Genomic DNA, 19,288 nt, shown 5'->3' with positions numbered 1-19,288 from the left:
CAAATTTCAAATGCCATTTATCAGACTGTATGTTCATATAATATTAATGATAAAATTATGTCTATTACTTTTGATAATGCATCTAATAATAATTCTGCTGTTACATTATTAAAGGACTCATTGCATCCCATGTTAAATGGAAATTTATTGCATATTAGATGTGCATGTCATATCTTAAATCTTTCTGTTCAAGCTGGCATGGGCATAATTCAAGATGTGATTCAAAAATTAGAAATGCAGTTTCTTTTATTCATGCTTCAAGATTAAGACTTCAAGAATTTAAGGAACTATGTATAAATCATGGTAAACATTTTAAAAAAAATTAAACTTGATGTAATTACTCGTTGGAACTCAACATATAGCATGATACATGATGCATACCCATATAAAAACTTATTAAGTACATATATTAATGATCGTGGATTAGGCTTTACATTGACTGAAACTGATTGGAATAAAGGAAAAATTTTGGAAGATTTTTTGCTTAGTTTTTATAATGCTACTAATGTTCTTTCTGGTATTTATTATCCAACTTCATGTTCATTTTTACAACAAGCATATATAATTAGTCAAAAATTTGCAGAACATAGATATGATGATGTTTTAATGCCTATTATTGAACAAATGGAATCTAAATGGAATGAGTATTGGGACAAGATATGTCCTATGCATAACTTAGCTGCTGTATTTGATCTAAGAGTTAAATTGAATGGCGTGCTAATTTTACTTGATGCATACTGTGAAAATATGATTCAAGATCCTGAACCTGCTAAAATTGAGGTAAAACAACTTCTTTATGATATTTATGCTATATATGATGAAAAAATTCGTGGATCTAGATTCTCCGTACAAAGCTCTATTTCTTCTTCTAGTAGTTCTCGTTCGTCATCTATTTTTTCATTCATTGCACAGAGAAAACACACACATGCTTCAAGTTCTTCTTCATCTTCTTCATCTTTAAGTAGTGAACTAAAATTTTATTTACGAAATGATCTTCAATCTGCATATGATGAAAATCAAATAGAGAGTCTAGATGTATTATCTTGGTGGAAGAGTGTTAAAAATCAATATCCTGTTATGTCTGCAATTGCACGCGATATTTTAGCTGTGCCGATGTCTACAGTAGCATCGGAATCCGCTTTTAGTGCAGGTCGGCGTGTTCTTGACGAAAAGAGAAGTAGGATGACTGGCGAAACGGTTGAGATGCTTCTCTGCTTCAAAGATTGGTTGGATGCTGAGGCGAGACTTCAAGATAAAGGTGGACATAATACAACATCCTCTGATGATGATGATACAAACACTACTGAATAGTGAATACTAAATCACTGATGATTAGTAAGATTTCTTAATTTTTTATAATTGTATATTTTTATTTTTTTAATTGTTAAAGTGAGTCATCTCTATTTTTTCTCCTTTCTTATTGTATTCTGGAGGTCAGACCAAGGTCCAAACCTCCCTTCATGTACCATTTTGATTTAAATTAATAAACCGGTAGGGGTCTATGCCAAACCCCCCACCATTAAGGTGGCTTTATATTAATAAATCCTTAGTTTTCAATATTTATTAATTTATTAAAAAAAATTATTTCCATTCATTTTAAGGGGAACGGGCCGTGCCTGGCCCGGCCTAGGCCCGGTTCAGGCCCTTATGGGCCGTTCCGGGCTCGGCCAGCGGGCCAGAAAGTGGTAACCCAGCCCGGCCCCCTTTAATGGGCCGTGCTAGGCACGGCCCGTTACCGTAGCTGGCACGGCCCGCTTCGTGCCGGGCCGTGCCGGGCCATGAGCGGCCCGGCCCAGTGCCCATCTCTAGTGGCAGGGGTGATCGCCGACTAAGGAGGAGGAGATTTTCCACTGCTTGCGGTGGAGGTGGGGCTCGAAAGGGGTGGAGATCTTCCGCCATGGAGCTTCGGTAGAGAGGAAAGGAGAAATGGCCAAATGGGGAAACGAAACAAAAAAAAAAAAATTAAGAAACTGACGAACTGTGGACCTGTGGTATGTGGTCCTAGCAAACAAAATATATAAAAAAACTGTGCGCACCAAATTATAAACAGGTTAAATGTGTTAAACATTTAAAACTTATATCCGACCCAATTAATAAATAGGTTAAATGGATCGACCTGTTTGCGATCCAAACCTGTTTAGGCCAAATCCAAACCTGTTTAGGCCAAATCCAAACCTATTTATGGCGGATCAAATACGAGTCAGGTTGGCAGGTCGGATCATATTTTGCTATCCCTATCTGCAATCCTTTCCTCTAACCTAGTAGTGTGGATGTATACTACTTTTAATTCCATTGACTAGATTGGATTGTTAGACTGTACCCCCGTTGTTCATGGTGATCCATTGCAACTCTAAATGATTTGATAGACTTCCAAACCTACGACTAGAATTAGCAAATGTTGAAAGACAATCAAGAGTAGTGGGATTATAATTGACATAAATTTCCAACATTTACTTAGAGAGGAATGAAACTGAAGTGGCCGGCAGTAATACCAGGCGTTCCATGCTTCATAGGTTATAATTGATACAAAACTCCAATGCTTACAAGAAAATTTAAGCCCAATCGAATTATAATCAAAGCATCACTTCCCACTTAATGGGATTGCACTCTAACCAAACACCACAATGATCACACGTATTAGGATATGCACATCCAACACCAAGAGAGTGAGCTCCATCTCCCTTTTAGCATTCACAAATAGGATCACAACCGAGAGGGAACCAATCTTCAAACAATAATTACAACAACAGATATAGCAATGCTGATATTATTCATTAGACATAATACAATGTTCTATTTTACAAATACAGATAGTAGTAAATCTTAGAATAATCAGCAACCAGGCTTACTGATTGACACACTTAAAATGTGCTATTTTACATATTTACAGACAGTAGTGAATCTTAAAATAATCAACAACCAGGCTCACTGGTTGACATATTTCAGCCGGCAATAGCCGGCGCAAAATACATGCATATTGGAGGATCAATCCTAAAGATTGAAAGGATTGCTGAAGGGACAGTCCAGATTCCATCACCACAGATCAAACCGGATGCCATCGCTCCTGCATAGTCCTCAGCGTCCTTCTGGTTCACTCGCTCCCAGAAATACAAAATGACCGTCCCAACAAACATATCAATTGCAAAGTATGCCCCTATGTAGAATGGCACTGCCATTGCCATTGGTATTGGGATATACTTTGATACATTCTTTGGAGCTACATCCCTTGAAAGATTGACAACCAGTGCCGCCACGAAGAACACACAACAGATCTCTAGACAGTGCTTTGGCAGTGCTGAGAAGCCTTCAATACCTAAGATAGCCATCTCCCGATATATAACAGCATATGGAGCCTTATACACACCATCTGGGGATCCGATATCAAATGCTGTCCAAAACAACCAGAAAGTAAGAGGTGCAACGACACAGCCCAATGCTGTCCCAATCAACTGGGACACAAACATGGACCGTGGTGAGGAGAGGGTGAGATAGCCTGTCTTGAAATCCTGCATGAGATCAGCAGCAGTGGACACGATGGACATCATGACACCACAAGCTGCTAGTCCAGCAATGACGCCACCATCCTTGCCAATGATTGAGGCAAAGATGAAGAGACCAATCTTTCCGTAGGTGGAGGCAAGGTTCCAGTCAGTGAGGCCAGTGCCATAGGAATTGCAGAAGGCGAGAGCAGGAGCCAGGATGTAACACACGAGGACAAGGTACCATTTCACCTGTGGGAAGATGATAGGTATTGTTGCAATGGATATTGCAGCCAGGCCAACATAACCAGAGGCTGCAAACCAGGAAGGTATGCTGTCTTTTATGAACGTCTTATTCCGCAGCCGTTCCTCTGTTAACAGCTTGGAGCTCTCATTGTCTGTGGATGACAAGCTGTGAATTAACAAAGCGAACTTGCAGTACACAGTCACCAATGGTCATAATGAATATCTTTATGCCAAAATTCTTTTCTTTCTGATAAAAGTCACGAGGCTGGGCTAAGAGGAAGGTTGAAGCACAAAAAATGAGTATAGCAGACATGCGAACTGAAAACTTGTTGAAAAAGAAAGCTCATAGTCAAAGAAAGTTTGAAGAGAAGGTATAGATGCAACAATTAAGATAGGATACGAAGGTTCAGCAAACATCTGGAAAGGCTGGATGTATGTTTTAAAAAGGAGAACGTCAAAGAAGATGTTCGCTTTAATAGAATATTGAAGGATTTATTATGTTGACTCCAAATAGTTGAAATAATACATTTGCTTTGATTACAGTAATGGCTAATCACAACAGCCCCAACTGCAATGGATTTCAAAATCCCAAGCATCTCATTAGTTAAAAGCCAAAGCAACTTACCAACCTGATATTATCTGCCAAAACATTCTAGCAACCTTCGTGTATTCAGAACAAGATAAATTTAAGGCTTTGTTTACTCATCCCTCATGACAGGATTAAGGCATGGTTGATGTCTCCGTTAAATGCTGAACGTACACACAAGCTTTGTCTATGAGAACATGTAAGTTCTTTCATGCATGCAAGTTTGACCGAAGAGAAGCTATATCTAGATTTTACTCCATCATGTCAATCATGTTGAATTCTTTTCTTTTTTTGGATAAGAGATTCTTGTTGGAAAAGTACTATGCAATCTTGGATTGGAAAAATGAAAGAAAGCATGAAGAAACTTCATAATAACTTTTACAATCCAAAAATCAGAAATGCCAGAACATTAATAGAAGACACGAGCAAATAAATTTGCATCAGATCGTGGCGGAGAAATGCAACTATAAATCACAACTATGCCAAGTTATAAGTGATGAATGGGGTTGTGCCAGACCATGAGAAAGTTTTCAACAAAAGATACGCTTACCTTTGTCTATGAGAACATGTAAGTTCTTTCATGCATGCAAGTTTGACCGAAGAGAAGCTATATCTAGATTTTATTCCATCATGTCAATCATGTTGAATTTTTTCCTTTCTTTGGATAAGAGATTCTTGTTGGAAATTACCATGCAATCTTGGATTGGAAAAATGAAAGAAAGCGTGAAGAAACTTCATAATAACTTTTACATTCCAAAAATCAGAAATGCCAGAACATTAATAGAAGACACGAGCAAATAAATTTGTATCAGATCATGGCAGAGAAATGCAATTATAAATCACAAGTATGCCAAGTTATAAGTGATGAATGGGGTTGTGCCAGACCATGAGAAAGTCTTCAACAAAGGATACGCTTACCTTGATGAGTTGTGACAAGAGGAAGGCTACTCTTTTTTGAGCGTGCATTCAAGACTTCCTTGACGGTTAAAACTATGATTTTAATCAAGTTGTAAAGACCATCTCCAAGAATAAGAGAGATCGCTACAAAAACCTGTGGAAAAGTAAAATTGGTCAAAGATACCCCATCTAGAAAATTGATCAATCTCTGTTTTGGTTTACATTTTACTCTTCATACAATGAAACATGGTGGAACTTTCCCCCATTTTTTTTTAAAAAAAACTTAAATTTCACTATAAAATCAAGCAATTCTGAAATAGCATGCAGGAATAGTGAGGACAATGCCTGCTTGACTACAATAAACTAAAGACAAAAGTGCACAAGATGCAATGCTGACAACATTTCTACAGGTATCAGTTAAAGCATATAAACAATTGAGTCTAGTCATGAAAACAAACACCAATGTATAGAGTTTCAATGAATGCTAAAGTGAACTTTTTAAAAAGTGTTTCAATTGAGTCACCTATGATTCTGTCAAAAACAACTGATCCTTAAAAAGTGACCTTTTTAATTAGGATAAAAGACAACTGTTTTCAATCGTCAAACACAACAGTGTGATTAGAGGGTATTATTGGATACCAACCCTAAATGATTCGATATTCCATTTGAAAGACTTCATAGCATAAACAATATCAAAATAATATATTTATAGTTTAGTAATTTCTTGTAAATATATGCAAAATTTATCAAAGTAATTTTACTGATTTGCATGCAAGCAAGCATGCACATCTCAAAAGAATATCATAACAGATACTTGCAATTACATGTGAAATTTCTTTTTGAATAACCTGACATAAATCTAATGAGGTAAAAATATGAACCTAAATTAATGGCCAGGGATTCAAGTTTCTGTTGCAAACACAGAAAACTGGAAGCTAAATTCTTCGGATATTCCAAATTAGTTACATTAAGATACCACATATGCTCAAGTCAAGCATGCAGAGATGGTGCACAGTTTCACCATCAAACTCTAGAATCTGGCTGCATGATATTTGCCATTTAAATTCCAACAAGCGCAACCCAAACACAGCATCTAGACAGCTTGACTAGGGTTACTTATTTCAACAAACTGAAGAACAATGGATGCTTATTCCTAAATTAATGAAGCATGTTTTCCTGGTGTTATTCATCGGCCACTGGTTTCTCTTGTTCTGTTTAAGGATCAGTTGTTTTTGACAGAATCATAGGTGTAAACCCTGCTTTTGACAAGTCCATATGTCAAGAACATCTTCGCAATATTCAAAGACTTCAAAATACAAACTCATGTTATTTAGTTTCACAAATTATCAAATGATTTGTTGACTCATTTATAAGTCCAAATAACTTTCCAGGTACACATAGTAATAGGGAAAAAATTCATCATCCACAACACTCAAATAGATGAAGAGAGAGAACTTTACCACACCTTGTATCCATAGAGTCCTTTAAAGTCATTGCTTTCAAGGTTATCTGGGTACCAATCCCCAGCATGCGTTGTGATGAATGGCCAGAGAAAACCCCATGATATGATGGCTCCAAGAAGAACTGAGCAATTGACAATGTGTGGACAGATAAGACCACATCCAATATAAGTTGGACTGAAATCAAAGTAGAACCTGCCCAATGAGAAAAGAACATTAGATGTTGTACAGATGACAGCTGCCTTCTCTATTACTATAAGAAAAGATACATCTTGTGGAAGGAAACTCAGACAAATTAAAATTTTATGTTGATTGTATATACAGTAGCTTAGTTGCCCAGAGCACAAGCTATTTTATACGTGTCCATACATGGAAAATCTCATGATACAGAGTATTATTAAAGATTAAAAAAGAACCATGAGCTAGAAATTGGCTCATGACAGGAAAAGATGATCATAACAATCAAAATTCCTCACCTATATGTTGTTGAGACAGGAGATAACTGATAAAACGATTAAAGGCACAGTAAACTTACGTATTCTTAAATGCTGCAAGGCCCAGTGTTGGAAAATTATCAAAGCCACAGGAATCTCCTACACCACTGAAGAACCACTTAAAGCAGCTCCAACAGAAGCTTATGCTAAGATATTTTCCCAGGCAATGAACTTGCTTCCTGCATTACATTATACAAGCATGGAAAATATTAGAATTTTGTAATTCTATACTTTCATTAATTATACAAGTGGATACAACATCTGTTTCACCCATGCTGATCACAGGGTGGGATGGTACAGTAGCATACTATGTTGTGACAGTCTTGTGCCACAGCTGCTGGTAAATAAAAGTGGTCCATGCTGGTTTATGCTGGATAGATACATACCTACAGAGGTATGCACTTCTATACTTAGTCATACTTGTCCAGCTCTGGAACATATGAAGGTTTTAAGTTTCACCCAGAATCAATTGCTCTGGCTGAGACCTAGCTGAAACTGACCCCCATATTTGTGCTTCAGCAAGTTTCCATTAAAGCTGACGAGTTTCATGGTTTTGGTGAGTTTGTGCTGTAACTATCTAAAACTAATCATGGTTCTATATGTATTGATTACCTGACCTTTTTGGTTTCATGCCAGTATCATTTCTTCATTTATTTATACAAATTTGACTGGTGCCTATTTTTGGTCATGATCTTTCATTTTCCTTTGAGTTGAAAGGGAGGTTCTAACTTACATAATACCAGCATTCAGTCTATGTAAATTAATCACTAAAGTAAAAAACTGATATTAGTATTCATAATTGATATTATTCAGAATTGTATAGAATGGATATAAATTAATCACTTTTTCTAATATAATATTTTAACAATTAGTCACCTAGGGGATCTATAGTGCCTACTCCTTGTAGTAAAGCTAGCATTTAAGAAACGTTTTTCTAAAACCAACCATTGATTTTTTGCAATTTCTCCAAACGCCGGAAGCAATTAAAGAGTTCAGCTCCAAGAAATTGAGGAAAAAGTTAAGAAAATGGAAGGAATAAAAGAAAATAGTGTTTATTTACACTCATTCAGCCTGAGGAGCAGATTCATAAGATTTTCACTCAAATCTGCACATCTGAGCTCAAATATTATAAACAGTTAAACGTGGTACGTCTAGTTGTTGGCATATTTGCGAACTTTCTAGATTATAGTTTACATGTTAGTAGATGGTACCTGCAATGTTACCTCGACACTCCAAGTTTTGGACTTTTTGACAAGTTGGAAACTTGGACACTTGAGGCACTTCATGACGCTCTTTGACACTTCATACCATCAAATTATAGTGTCATCATCATTATGTGTTTACTTCTGGCACTTCTATATGGATGCTTTTAATTCTAACATAATAATTAGCAATCCTTTTATCAAATTTCATGAATTAAGAAGCATAGGTCTAGCTCATTATTCATTGTATGCTAAAACAAATTTATACGTACATATATTAAGATATAAACATATCCCCATGTCTGATTTTTGGAAGATTCACATGTCGGATTCTTCTGGATACTGGGACACTCGGTACCTATGTACCTAATGTGAATTTATGAACTGTATATCTTGTTGTAGTAATATTTGCGAACTATGAAGCAAATGCGTATTAAGCAAGTGTGCAAGGCCCCATAAGGTAGCTTAGAAAATTGCTTGTACAAGAAAAACATCATTGATCATGCAAGTTGCAGAAAATACTTAGTTTTTTTCAGCAACTTTTCAATGTCATGTTAGTGGCCCTACAGCATGTACTCATTAAAGAGAAAAAAGATTTTTTTCTGAAACAAATCAAGCATATACGACTTAAGTTATTTCCGCCCATTGCTTGAAAAAAAAAAGAACCTACAAAGAACCATGGCATGTTAGCAACTTCATAAAGTAATAGATATGCAGAAAATATAAGCTGCTTTTGGCAACAAACATGTGCATGTAAGCCACCAAACTTACCGTGCAAGCTCAGCGCCTGAATTAGTATGAAAGCTATTTATTAGCATAGCTGTGGCTGTCCCACTAGGATATGTAAGCTTGTAATCAATTACCATGACCTACAAGCATTCAAACAAATAAGGAGAATATTATTAACTATCATCGACCTGTTTAAATATATACAACATGTTTCTCAGAGTTTTAAATTCCTGAGGTATATTAGGTCTAAATTCATGCTCTTATTAACAAAAATGAGAATCTGTAAGCTGATACAATGGAAACTCTTCAATGCCATTGTATGATGCATCGGAATTCGAGAAAATTTAACAATTATCTCTCGACTTGATGTCATTGCTCTAGCAATTGGTGCTGTAACTATTTAGCAAGGCAAAACTGCAAGATAAGGATTTAGATGATAAGGAAATGATTTGTTGGCAGATGGAAAAACCTACCTTACTGGTAACACAAAATCTAAACAAAAAAGAGAAGAAGGGAAAGAACTAATATAGATTATCCACAAATTATAATAGGTATGGATATGGATATGGATATGGATATGTGGATTAACCAAGAATCATCATCCAAAAGATGAATCTTCAAGATACTTGAATATATGGAAGAACAGTATGAAAGAAGAGAGATTAAGGAAAAACCAACAGAATTAGAGCAAGGTGAAGAAATGGAGATGCAGATAAAGAATAATGTATTCACCACATGCATGTGAAATATAAGTGCAATTCTGTAACAAAATAATAGTGAAAAGTACAATTATATAAAACAACTGGAAAGAAAGTAATGTTCTGCAATTTGGAACACTAAAGTCAGATAGCTCAAGCATGGAAGATTTGAATGTTACAGAGGATTTTATATAAAACTGGAATGAATATAACTATAGATAAAAGCATAAAAGGCAACTTAATTAATTGCACCACTAATATTTGTGGCAGTATGCTCCAGTCAATGTGAGAGCAGAGGAAGCCTGGAAAGGATGGGCTTGTATATGCATGAAATGGTCCCTGAAAAGCTAAAGCTGCAGTCCCCAGAATGTGCTTAAATAGGATTTTGCTTTGATCGAGGATTTACAGGAAAGGATGTGAAAGATTAATATTAGATGTTGTTTCTGAGGGCTTTCCTATAAATACAACCACTGGAAGATACTACTCAAGTATCTTCTCAATCGATGCCAACAGCTAAAATAGTGGCACCCTTAATATCCCTTGACACCAAATGCAAGTATATTTATATGGAGGTTGCTGCACCAAACCCTTACATGTACTTGGACATTGTATCCTAAACAGAGGCTACTAGTCTTTCCAATTGAACAGGGAAATCTTTATGGATCAAGATATAACCCAGCAAGGTTTGACAATATTTGTACAACCACCTCACAACCTAAAGCCAACCCTCTGGGACTTGGGGCTGAAATACTGGCCAAGCTAAGTTTTGGCAAGATTTGGAACTTGCTATTGAATTTAAGAGCTACTGGTGGCAAGAAAACCTAATCAAGTGATTAGGAAATCCAAGATCATGTAACTAGGGAACAAGTCATCTCAAGTTCTCTAGTCTCGAAAGAGCAAAGCAAGAAGAAAGAACAATTTGAACTGAAAACTGCATATTCTTTAGAGCACAGATTATAATAAAAAAATGTCATATAAAAACTATAAATAACAAAAAGGGACCCTAAATCTCTAAACGTTAAGCCCTATTCCACATACTATAAAGCACAATCTTTCAATCGGCATGTCCTCCATATCTTTCAAGGCAGAAAAATTTTACTTCCATGCATACCTGAAGATTTGACATGTGTGATGGACTCAACTCATTTGAAGGCATTGTTGTTTTGGGATGCATTTTGTCATGGGCAGACAAATCAATATTACACGTTCCTAGTTCATACGTATTCCATATGTTGAGTACATTAAAGAATCTGACTGAAATTTGTTATGGATCTTGTTAAGGAATGTTTTCTGAAAGCTGGAAATATTCTACCTTGCAGTTTATTGTAATTGTGAACCTTGTAAACAGTTTTTCTGTCAGTAAATAAGGAAGAAAAATGTACTGATACCCCAGTAGATGATCAGATGTAAGAAACCTCAATTTTAACTACTGCAACAATGCATCCATCTCTGCTATTACTTTATCATAATGCTTGTTATATCACAATCTCCATGTGGTTACTGCAACGTACTTCGATCAAAACCCCTGTTTGTGGAGCTTCCTTGTCATTCTCAGTATAATGGATAAGAATGGAATTCCATATCAGTAATTTATAAAGTTGAAGTTAACGTAGTACATTTCCAAAACATCACCATACAAAAGTTGGCAATACAATATCCATGAGAAGTTACAAATTTAAAACTGATGAACATTTCTCTGAAATAATTGCACAACATAGCTTATCCAGGCCATATTTACTACTAGTAAATTTTAAAGTGCACTGTGCTCAACCAAGTTAGAATCTAATGTAGAATTGATCAACAGCACTAGTATAACTGACTCATAAGTATCAAGCCTAATCCTAACTCACTGGGATCAGATAGCAAGCAGATTAAATGTCTTATTTTAGCAAGAAGGCACTAATCTATTATAGGTATTAATTTAGTGCATACAACTTCATAAATCATTGAAATTTTCCACAAACTACGAAAAAGATTCAACAGCAATTTTTTACAAATGCGGATGTGACAATCATAGATACCTTACGTAGTGCGACGAGGCTAAACAGACCAAGAAAACTCACAACAAACATGAAACCAATCATCCATCCCAAGGAAGGATTTTTAATGTCTTCTTCCCTGTTACCAGGATAATCGACTCCAATAAGTTCATATGTTTTCCGATCCATTGATAGCATGTAGGATCCAAAGCCCCCTGTCAAAATGTTATTCAATCCAACAGTTCAAGAAATGAATAAAATCAATCGTGAAGATGATTTTCAGTTTATCAATTGGATGAATATTTCATGTTTCAGTCAAACACAAGCTTAAGAATCTAGTAGATAACATTTCCAGGTCATTTCAAAATGAAGTGTTAGAATCAGTTGAACCTTGAGAGAGATTTAGGGCAACAGCCAGAACCATAAAGTAGACATAAGCCAACCACAACACAAAGGAGGTCTATAACAAACAGCAGATTTATTGACAAAAAAACAATTACAAGAGTTCTTTGAAAGCAAAAGAGGATGTTGAATGCATGTTTGTTAATAGAAACCAAACAAACGCAACAAATATTAAAATTGGATAAGAAGAACAAAAAATTAACTTACAGTACTAGAACTACACATTTTATTCTAAGTATTTTTCCTACAACTATGTTTAACATGTTGAAATGTTAACCATTAAATTACAATAATCAGCCAATGCTGTCAAAAAATCAGAAGAATAATAATGTCTATATCTCAGAACAATGTGTTGCGCATATTAGTCTGATATACATATTGGTTAGTGAAAAACAGTTGCAATACCATAACACATAAACACTATCTAAGTGCACAGGAAAAGCCATGGCCAACTCCTGTTAAAGAAATTCCATATAGTAGATAGCCACATACTCGAGACTCTGATTTCAAAGAAAAATAACATTCAGAAATTGAGTAAAAAGCTAAATAAAACAAAGACAAGGACTCATCAATTTTGTTAATCAGAAAGAGCGATGTCAAACAGGTAACTTCAAAGTTAAATTTTAACAAGTTGCAAGACTGTCATGTCTACAACCCCTGTTAAGGTCACAGGGAAAAGGAACTTTTCTACTCTTGTCCCCTTATACCAGTCTATTCATTAATTATGTTCCGATTTTCAGCTTTGACATCACATAACCAAAATCCTGAAGCACACACATGCACATACTGAGAGAACCAAATGCACAAAAATCTAAACAAAAAATGTAGGAACAAGAGGAACAAAAAAACATCTTGTGAAAGTCCAAAAAAATTAGCCTCATCAGAGATAGGATTCTCAATATAGACACCACAAAGGCATTAAGTAGAAATGCCACATTGCCAATTCATATAAAACAATTTTCCACTAACTACAAATAACCTCTAGATACTCTCCATCCTTTTGATTCAAGTTGACAAAACAATACTATATTCAATTGCAACCAACAAGCATTCAAGACCAGTCGGCCAACTAACATTTAAAAGGAAAAAAGGGGGAGAAAAAACAAAGGTAATCTCTCATTATATCCCCCAAGCCATACAACCGAATTCCACCATAAAAACGCAAAATCCAAATCTTTCACTAAGATTCTTAATACAAAAAGTTCATTATAAAACAACAGAATTAGATTGATCATGATAACCACTTCCTTTTGACTTATCAGAAAACAAAATCTTTGTCCATATCCTACAAATCTAGAAGGAAAATTCTAGCAATAACAACATAAGATTCAATACCCCTCCCCCCCCCCCCCCACCAGAATTCTTAAAGTAAGTATCTCATTATAACTCTAGAAACAATACACATCACCAAGATCCCATCTCTTTTGTTAAAAAAGAAGTACCCCCATATTCCCCAAAATTATACAATCAAATTGAACCCAAAAAAAAATCGTTATGAACGCAAGAGAAAGAAACCGAGCTAATTACCGCTGAATGCCAAGCCATAGCAAGCAACAACGCAGGTCTGGATCACAGTATTCTCCTGCGGGGTAAACGGCTTCGACCACACCCCCATTCCCTGGAGAAACCCCGTCCAGCTCTTGATGAGGAAGAACCCCAGAAGCCCAGCAGCCACATTGAGGGATGGAATCACCCCCACCGTGAGATTAAGCTTATGCGTTATAATACAAAACAGCGTCCCCAGAAGCGCGCTCACCACCAGACCCCTGATCGTGACCTGATCCCTCCACGGCGGGATCTTCTCCTCCTTCTCGGAAACCCCGTTCTCCTGCGCCGGCAGCAGCGGCTCCACGATCTCCACCTCCTTCTCCATTCCCCGCGTTGGATTCGGGCTTCCGGGGGCTGATTTCTAGGGTTAGGGTTTGGGATCCCGGGGAAAGGTCTCGCCTTTTTCGATTTTTCCCTTGGAACAAGACGAAACAGGGGAAAACAGGAGAGGGGACGACAGTTTTGGTGGCGGGCGTTAAAAAATAAAAATAATGGCCTCTTGCTCCACGTTATTGGCTTTTAAGTGATAGCTTCTTTCGTCCGGAAGTTGGCGTGTGGTAGCTGGGGGAGGTGAGCTTACCTTTGGAACTGTTTCCCTCTTTGTTTTGGAGCTCCTCTCGGCATTGGTGTAATTGTACAAGGGTGGAACTTTTTGGAAGGTGTTTTTAAAGTGTCTGGGAATTGGACAAAATGTTAGAGTGGATTTTTGTTTTTTTTGCTCTTCTGTCGTTGATTCTTTTTTTTTTTTTTTTGGCATGGGGTGGTTGATTGAATGGTAGGTGGAATCTAGAGGTATGATAGATATTTTGAGTTCCAAAAATGCTTGGTAGGTTGAATCGTAAAGGAATTGTAAATATTTTAGGATTCCAAATGATTGAGGCTAGACACATTAAGTGACTTTCTTTGAATGATGTTAATGGATGTAGAGATCCTATAGATATTTTAGGATCAAAAAAAGGCTTAAGTAACACAAAAATATTACTCAAAAAGCCATTCAGCTGGTTTGGTATATTCTCATTGCTACTTTGCATTGTTATCTGTCAAGTTCTTTCGAATTGCCATATCATGGCTAGGATTTTTCTTGTCCAATTGGACCTGAGTTCAAGGATGAGGAGCTAGACTTAGATTTTTGATGCATTATATTTGAATATAGTTGAAATCTCTGCAGGATAAGGAGATCTCAGGATTAGTATCTTAGTTTTTATACAGAAAAAAAATAAAGGCTATCTATTCATTGGTCTTGAATGGCAGTTGGAGATTTTACAAACCATACTCCTACCAGCCTGCTATTCATGTCTCTTGTGTGTCACGCCAATTCCTGATTATCAAATAGCAATGATCTAAGCAGTAATTTATCCTAATGCTCATGTTCTAAAACTATATAAAACTATATCCTAATGATTATCTATTCATTGCCAATTCCTGATGAAATTGTTTTTTTAACTTTTTCTAGATGTTTATAGAGTTGATAAGGGTAAAAAGATAGTTGAAGAAAATAAAGCAATTTCTGCCCCTCTTTTGGTGTTTAGCAAGGATATTCCTCCATCTAGGGATATCCCAACTTATTCTAGATCTAAGTGCATTTTAAGTGATAATTTTTCTTGCCTTTTCTTATGCTTCTTTTGATATATGGTATGTATTATTTTAGGCTGAACTACTTGGTAAGTACGTTTTGCTAAGATCTATATGTTTAATGTATTTTAATTATACCTTTTTTCAATAGTATACATCTATAGGATACAATGTGTCAATCTTCCAACTGGCATGTATTGTAAGATTTGTTGATGAGGTAACCAAATAATTATAAAATTCAAACTAGTGAGTGACTTGGATAATTTTGGAAGCCAACTTGAGCCTAGCAGTCATATGCACTAATGAGAGGTCTAGCTTTCATATATGAAATGTTTTGTCCTATCCTCAAGAAAACAAAAGCAATTGGATCCTATCTAAAAATCCATATATTTAGATGGATATGCCTGAGAGTACATAAGCTCCACAAGAGTTCTTAACTTACTTATGTGGGACTATTTTTCCTTTAACACCCCTCTCAAGTGTAGATTCCGCGGGATAAAATCCAAAATGAGAGGTGACACTTGGACTAATAAGTAGAAGCATGGAGATTTTAGCAGGCAAGAAGGATCGGTGGGCCCCGATACCAATTTAAAGATACTATCTAAAATCTTGGACAGTTAGATGGATGGGCCCAAAAGTATATAAGCACCACAGAAGTTCTTAACTTATCCGATGTGGGATTGCTATTCCTCAACATGGATTTGTACGCCTAGGACCTCACACATATCCTCTAGGATTGAAGGATTTACATGAACTCTTCACTACATTACCAAATTTGATGAGCATAGAAGTAATTTGGAGCATCTTTGTTTGGGACCTATATTGTAGTAAGGGATAGCAAAGCAATGCTTTTATGCCAATAAGATGTTACAGATGAGTAGCAATCTTTTTCTTTTGCAACGTGAATATCTTTCACTATGTTAACTGCTAAGGGCGCAACTTACTTGAGTTCAGTAGGGTACTTTGTAAGGCAACATTAACCAATTGATTGGCAAATTGTCTATTTCTTGCCTAATTCGATCAAACAAGAACCCTAACAATCCAAACTCAAACTTGGTTGAATTTTTAAGTGTTCCACCCAAGGATAATTTGAGCTGCTAAGTTTAATTATATCAAGATGGTTTGTTCATCATTAGGATCTCTAGTACAAGTCTATTGAAGTCATCACAGTTAGATGTATGCCCTAGAAGCCAATCTGGCTGACACATTATTAATTCTGGGACATAATTTTGTACTTAACTTTATTATTATTGAATAATAAATGGGCATCTTTTTCATTCATATTATTTATGTGTCTATGAATCGTCCAAGAAATTAATATGATGATGATACAAATTCTCAAGAGTTGAGAATTTAAGCTATGTATCATTGGTGATTAATTTCTAAATGCTCCTGATCAATGGATTATCACGAGGATGGTGATCGATCCGATGAGATCAGTGCACAGATCGCTTTCCTTATGGATGGACGAGACTCGAGTCCACAGTGTAGAGACACTGAAGTGATAGTGCAGGTGCTTGTTAGAGAACAAGGGTACTCAGCATGACCAAGATAAGAAGTCACTTGGATGTCTATCCACTCGTCAGTGACTTGCTTGATGTTGCAGTAGTGTGACTAGTCCTTTGACCTGCGGTGCTTCGGCTACTCACCGTAAGATTATTATAGTTTGACTACACATATACATGGTCATTGTAGTATAGATTGGCTGCAGTAGGTTCACTGTAGAAGTAGGGTATGCACCTACATGGAATCTATCAACCTTGATAGATGAGGAGTGATCCTATGTGATTTATAAGACTGAGTTCTAAGACCTTGGCCAGGGCAGTATATACAGTGGAGAAAGAGTTTTCCACTCTCGAACTCAAGTCGAATAAATTTAGACATATGACAGACGACAGGGTTTGACGAGTTATCCATGACCTCCGGTCTATAGGGATCCACGATAGAAGGACTGTATCATACGATAACTGCATCTAGAGGTTCATCATTCCATTTTGCTGGATAGCCACTACATGTTGCTAGGTGTCGCTGGTGGATTGTGAGACTCACAGGGACCATCTTGATGGTCGATGATCCCTGGTGAGTTGAGTTGGAATTGTTTCAACCCATTGAAAGGAGTTTTCAATGATATTGTGATAGAGATCACAATATATCTCACTACCAGATAGAATAGAACCTATGGGGTCACACACATTAGAGGTATTGACCGATCCGATGGTTAAATGTGGTTAGGAATCACAAATAATCAATTTGATTGATAATTAGTTAACTCGCTAAAAGTTAGTGAGTTGAAGAAGGAATAATTGCGATCGAATTGCAATTTAATTTAATTAATTAGATTTAATTAATTGGACTTGATCATGAGTCCTACTTAGAGTAGGGTTCTTGGAGTCCTAATTAGATTATGATTTCAAATTAAATTATAGTCCTACTTGGAGTAGGATTTCTAAAATCCTAATTGGTTTAGGGCTGAAATTTAATAAGTCCTAATTAGATTAGGAGTTCTTAAGTCCTAATTAATTTTAATCTAATTAATCTAATGACTTCTAATTGGATTAGGATTGAAGAGTTCAATTGAGTCATGGTTCAATTGAATCTTAATTGGATTAGGATTTGGAGGAAATTGAAATGGGTGCACCTAATCCTATTTTGAATAGGATTGGATCTAGAACTAGTCGACCCTAACCCAATCCCCACTTAATTTGATTAAGTGGGGCCAACCAAAGGGGATAAGAGGGCCCCTCCCTTGCCTGATGGCGTGAGGGAAGAAGGAGGGTCGTACGCCCCTCCTATTTTGAATTAAAAGGAGATAAAGATGTGCTCCTAAAATTTAAGAGCTCATCCCTATCCACACGCCATCAAAAAGGAGGGCTTCAAGGGGCTGCGAAATTCAGATGTTTCTCTTCTCCTTTCAGCCGTGAACCCCTCCTCCCCTCTTCCTCCTTTGAGCCGCAAGCAAACAAGGGGAAAAAGAAGCTTTGGCATGGCCATTCTTCCTCCTATTCCTTGGTTCTAGCGCATGGAAAAGAAAAGGCTGCGAAGGGCCTTGTATTCTTCTTCCTAGATCACTCATTCTTCTTCCTCCTCTCAAGTCAATCAAGAGTTGATTCAAAAGAGAGGACTTCAGCCATCAATAGCCATCTCTGCAAGGGAGCTAGCATCCTGGGGAGATACAAAAGCTTCGATAGGTGCTTTGCCTCGTGTGGATACCCGTAGAGGCCGGACGCGTGTGCGGCTTCAAGCGAACCTTCCATCAAATTCACGAATATCGGATTTGCGGTGACCATCTATCCGCACAAGGTGAAGATCTGATCTTCCTAATGATATAAAATGGTTTAAAAGATTTAATCCTAATCTATCTCTCAACGAAGTTTTAAAAATACGTTCATGCAATGAACGGGATCTCGTGCATGCTTTTCCGCTGCGATCTGAAAATTTTTGAAATTTTTCTAAGACATGCATGGGATCCTAACAATCACAAATTTCAAAGCATAGTTGTTTTTGTTTTTTTATGTGCTGGTCCAATTAGCTCAGGATGAACTTCAGGCATAACAAACTTAAGCAAGTTCTAGTAAAATTTTGTCTTATAGCAAGACTTTGTCATTTAGTAGATGTTAATTTTTGAATTTGGATAGAACCCAAACATCTCACCCACTAGATACTTTTTTTAAGAGAGCTTGAGGCATCCTTCTTGTGGCTTAGGAAAAAAGAGAGAGGAAAAAGTGTGGGACGAGCGGTATTATAGTGTACAATGTCCTTGTAGGAGCTTCGGGCTTCTATGTTTTATTAAAAACTTTATCATCTCTCCAGAAATTTTTTTTCTCTCTCAACTTTTTTCTTTCAACATCTATTTTCAATAACTTTTGGTATTTGTTCTGAAACCTGGACCAACACGGTTGATCTACTTCGGATAACGTTCCATTCTATAAAGTCTACACCAATTTGGGCCACGCCCAATTACAAAAACAAGGTTCCACAGAAGCTCAGACCAGGGAG

General features: G+C 36.7%; 1 protein-coding gene across 1 annotated transcript; it reads right to left on the bottom strand.

The window, feature by feature from the left end:
- Positions 1–2,751: 2,751 nt before the first annotated feature.
- Positions 2,752–14,403, bottom strand: LOC103713741 (putative metal-nicotianamine transporter YSL6). Its single transcript, XM_039130952.3, has 7 exons — positions 13,700–14,403; positions 11,813–11,985; positions 9,136–9,233; positions 7,204–7,341; positions 6,674–6,863; positions 5,230–5,362; positions 2,752–3,877 (listed from the first exon to the last, which is right to left on the bottom strand). The coding sequence occupies exons 1-7, from the start codon at positions 14,043–14,045 to the stop codon at positions 2,943–2,945; spliced, it is 2,013 nt and encodes a 670-aa protein (XP_038986880.2). The 5' UTR covers positions 14,046–14,403; the 3' UTR covers positions 2,752–2,942.
- Positions 14,404–19,288: the final 4,885 nt, after the last annotated feature.

The sequence above is a fragment of the Phoenix dactylifera genome, chromosome 13 (genome assembly GCF_051530095.1).
Source record: "Phoenix dactylifera cultivar Ajwa chromosome 13, Ajwa_hap1_PhDact_Kaust_v1.1, whole genome shotgun sequence".
NCBI lineage: Eukaryota > Viridiplantae > Streptophyta > Magnoliopsida > Arecales > Arecaceae > Phoenix > Phoenix dactylifera.
The sequence above is the reverse complement of the archived record's forward strand: the minus strand, read 5'-3'. Positions and strand labels throughout refer to the sequence as shown.